Source organism: Aplysia californica, unplaced genomic scaffold (assembly GCF_000002075.1).
Source record: "Aplysia californica isolate F4 #8 unplaced genomic scaffold, AplCal3.0 scaffold00076, whole genome shotgun sequence".
Taxonomy (NCBI): Eukaryota; Metazoa; Mollusca; class Gastropoda; order Aplysiida; family Aplysiidae; genus Aplysia; species Aplysia californica.
This window is the reverse complement of record NW_004797346.1, coordinates 199,594-202,735: the sequence shown is the minus strand read 5'-3', so window position 1 is coordinate 202,735 and position 3,142 is coordinate 199,594. Positions and strand designations below refer to the sequence as shown.

General features: G+C 39.4%; 1 protein-coding gene across 1 annotated transcript in view; it reads right to left on the bottom strand.

Annotated features, from left to right (window-relative positions):
• The window catches only part of LOC101864130 (cytochrome P450 3A12), a 28,506-nt gene that overhangs the window by 21,046 nt on the left and 4,318 nt on the right, over window positions 1-3,142 (bottom strand). Inside the window, exons 4-6 of the mRNA XM_013080145.2 lie at window positions 2,441-2,592; window positions 1,551-1,678; window positions 567-636 (exon numbers count right to left, since the gene is read on the bottom strand). Coding sequence (XP_012935599.1) covers window positions 567-636; window positions 1,551-1,678; window positions 2,441-2,592 — 350 coding nt within the window. The remainder of the gene's footprint in view (window positions 1-566; window positions 637-1,550; window positions 1,679-2,440; window positions 2,593-3,142) is intronic.

Genomic DNA, 3,142 nt, shown 5'->3' with positions numbered 1-3,142 from the left:
GGGGTGCCCTCTAAGAACAGGATCCAATACATGTAGTTGGTGTTAATAATCCTGAGGGTACTAGCCAGCTGCCACGTAGGTAGTGTCTGTAACAACTGTAAGTTTATTTCTAGTTGGTGTTTTCCTTCAAGGTGTCTGCTGCAGTGGCCCACTGTCTTAGAGACATTGCTGCCCGCAAAACAGCGAGAATCTAGAACGAAAATAATACACGATTGTGTAGAAATGCCTGTCTCGAAGCCATCCTCGGATGGGTGTATAAAGTTCGCTTATCTTGATTTCATCCTCAATGTATCTATAACGGAGAGTGGTCTCTGTGTTGTTGCGGTTAGACTTTTGAAAGCTGTTCAACGTAAAGTACCTTAGTCACACATGTACTTCGATCTTTCTGTTGGGACGTTGTATCCATTTCAGTCTAAGTTGGCTCCGACAGTCAGGGTCAAATCCCACCTCATAAATGATCCAAATCGTGTCAGTGTGGACATTAAACATCTGCACTTAAAATAGCAGGTCTGATCAGTCAGAGATACCTGGAGTCTGTTGAAACACGTTTACGAAATAAAACTCACTTTTCTCTTCTCCAGGTATATGCCGATCCTGTGACTCAGCGTTGAGAAGCAGTTGCAGAAAATCCAGCCGCTGTGGAGGACACAATGAAGTTTCTCTGGTTTTGTCATTTTGAAAGTATTGTTAAAGGGAATTCACTAACAAGTCATCTCAAGAAGTGTGTCCCTTATCCCGAAGATCCGAAGTGCGAGTGCTCTACTAGAAATTTGCAAAACTGTCTGTGCGGGTGATAAACTTCAACAAAAGCAACAGCAACAGCAACTACTACCACCACTGCCACAACCACAACCACCATCATCATCACCATCACCATCATCATCACCACCACAACAACAACAACAACAAAAACAGCAACAGCAACAATAACAAAAATAATACAAAAATTTATGTTATCAATCAGACATGGGCTGCCAGGGATGTAACTTACAGTGTCCTGGAGACGTGAAAACCAACTTTTAATAAACAGTATAATGCATCGCATCTACTCCACTGGTCCATTTTCAGATCCCAGCACTCATATCGCTACCCATAGGTTAAGAGTAGCAGTAGCTGTGTATCAGAACAGAAAGGCTTTTGGCAGTATATGAATACGATTTTCTTAGTGAGTACTCATCATAAAAAGTCTGTTTGAATAATGAAGTTTACGTTCATACTTTTGTAACAACGATATTTTTATTAGGGAGAGGGTATATAATAATATCATTTATTTATTTATTTATATGCATCTAATAAGGTGGACTTAGTTGTTACTGTTCGCTGATAAACATCACACATATATTATTGATTACTGAGGACGTTTCAGAACGCATTTATGCAAATTTACATTGGAAAGAGCTGAGAAGCTGAGATTTGGTGGGTGTTCTGTTGAGATTTTGCGTGTTCCATTCCTTTATTGATTTTTCTATTTACTTGACCTTTTTTTAAATTCCAGACAAAATCAGAACGTAAAAACGTCAGCTCGTCACTGTAGTCTACAATTTACTCACCTTAGCATCGCTTTTCTTCCTGTCTCCCACCATGTCGAGAGAACATTCGACAAAGAAGTCGAGGTTTTTCTTTGGCAGCTGTGTATAACCCATCAGTCGGAGCGGGGTGCGCAGAATAGGAAACAGAGCTGGAAAGAGGGGAATTTTTTTTAATAGGGTGGAGGGGGGGGGGTTAAAGAAAGATTTGACAATGAGGTTAAAAAGAACCACAAACCAAAAAAGAAAATGTGAGTCTTTGTTTTGATAAATGTATACCGGGTCCGCTTTCACTTACAGAACATATTTTAAAACGAACTAATATTATAAAAGTAGATAATATACACCAATATTATACATGTATATAAAATCGATGCATTGAACAAGTTAGATAGGCTCTAACAGCAGGCTTGGTTAGAGATTTGTCAATTTCCTACCCCCCCCCTCCCACCTACCCACCCACCCATAGTCCAACCAACTTATGGGAAATATAAAAGAGTCACTTTACTGAAACATGTGGAATCACTTTGAGCCCCTATACGAAAGCTTATGTATCTAACCCAAAGTGTAGATTGTGAGTAAGTGGTTTGGCATCTTATTTAGTTTTTTTGCCAGGACAGACTCTTATTCATGGTACATGCTCTTGTTGAAATAGCTTGGCTTGTTCTGTTTAAATTAGGCTTGATATACCTAGTTTGGGTTTGTTTTGTTTGTCTTTTACAGATTTCTCTATCGATATTTAGCTAAAACTCTACACTCCAAACATTTTTTGAGATCTTGAGACATTCAAATAATTGCGTCTTTAGCTCTTTCAATGTTGTGGGCGGTTAGGGCCGAATATTATTTGTCTGAAACTGAAGAAAAACAGGATATTATGGTGCAACAAATTACCTGTGTGTAAACGATCAACTCACCTGCTGCCAAAAAGACAAACTTGAAGGTGGGTGTGTTGTTGAGGAGTGTGGTGGCGTGGTGAAACAGCGGAGTTTTCTCTCCTCTCAGAGTGTCCATTCCCACACCAAAGAGAATTTCTGCTATCATGTCCAGAGTGAAGGAGCCGTATATTCTGGGGGTAATTATTGCCAGGGAAAAGGGAAATATGATAACTTGGATAACAAGTTCTTTTCATGATGAATACGATTAAAGGGAAAAATGAACACTGTAGCCTATCAGCACCCAGCCCCCGCCCTTTTTTTCTCCCATTTGTTATCAGATACATTGCTAACTTAAGTTAAAGAGCCAAAAATTCTGTAATGTTCCACGTCCTTATCAACACTGTTATGTTATTTAAGAGGCGGCGGCTCCGAATTTAAACACTGTCTCCGATAGAACTGACAAATTCTGTTTGGCACCTGCACATTGTGACACTTTAATCATTCAACAAGCCAAATTCATAGGTCAAAGAAACGTTTGAGCAGCTGAAGTTCTCGGTCTGAACCAGTGCGCAGGTTTGGCTACTTGCAGCTCATATTATTGTGAAGTTTACAGTTTTAGAAAGCTTTATATCAAAACCATGATTACTCTACCTTACTTAAAACTTAGATGCATATTTTTTCTAACACTTGAGAACATGTGTGTGTGTGTGTGTGTGTGTGTATGTGTGCGTGTGTGTGTGT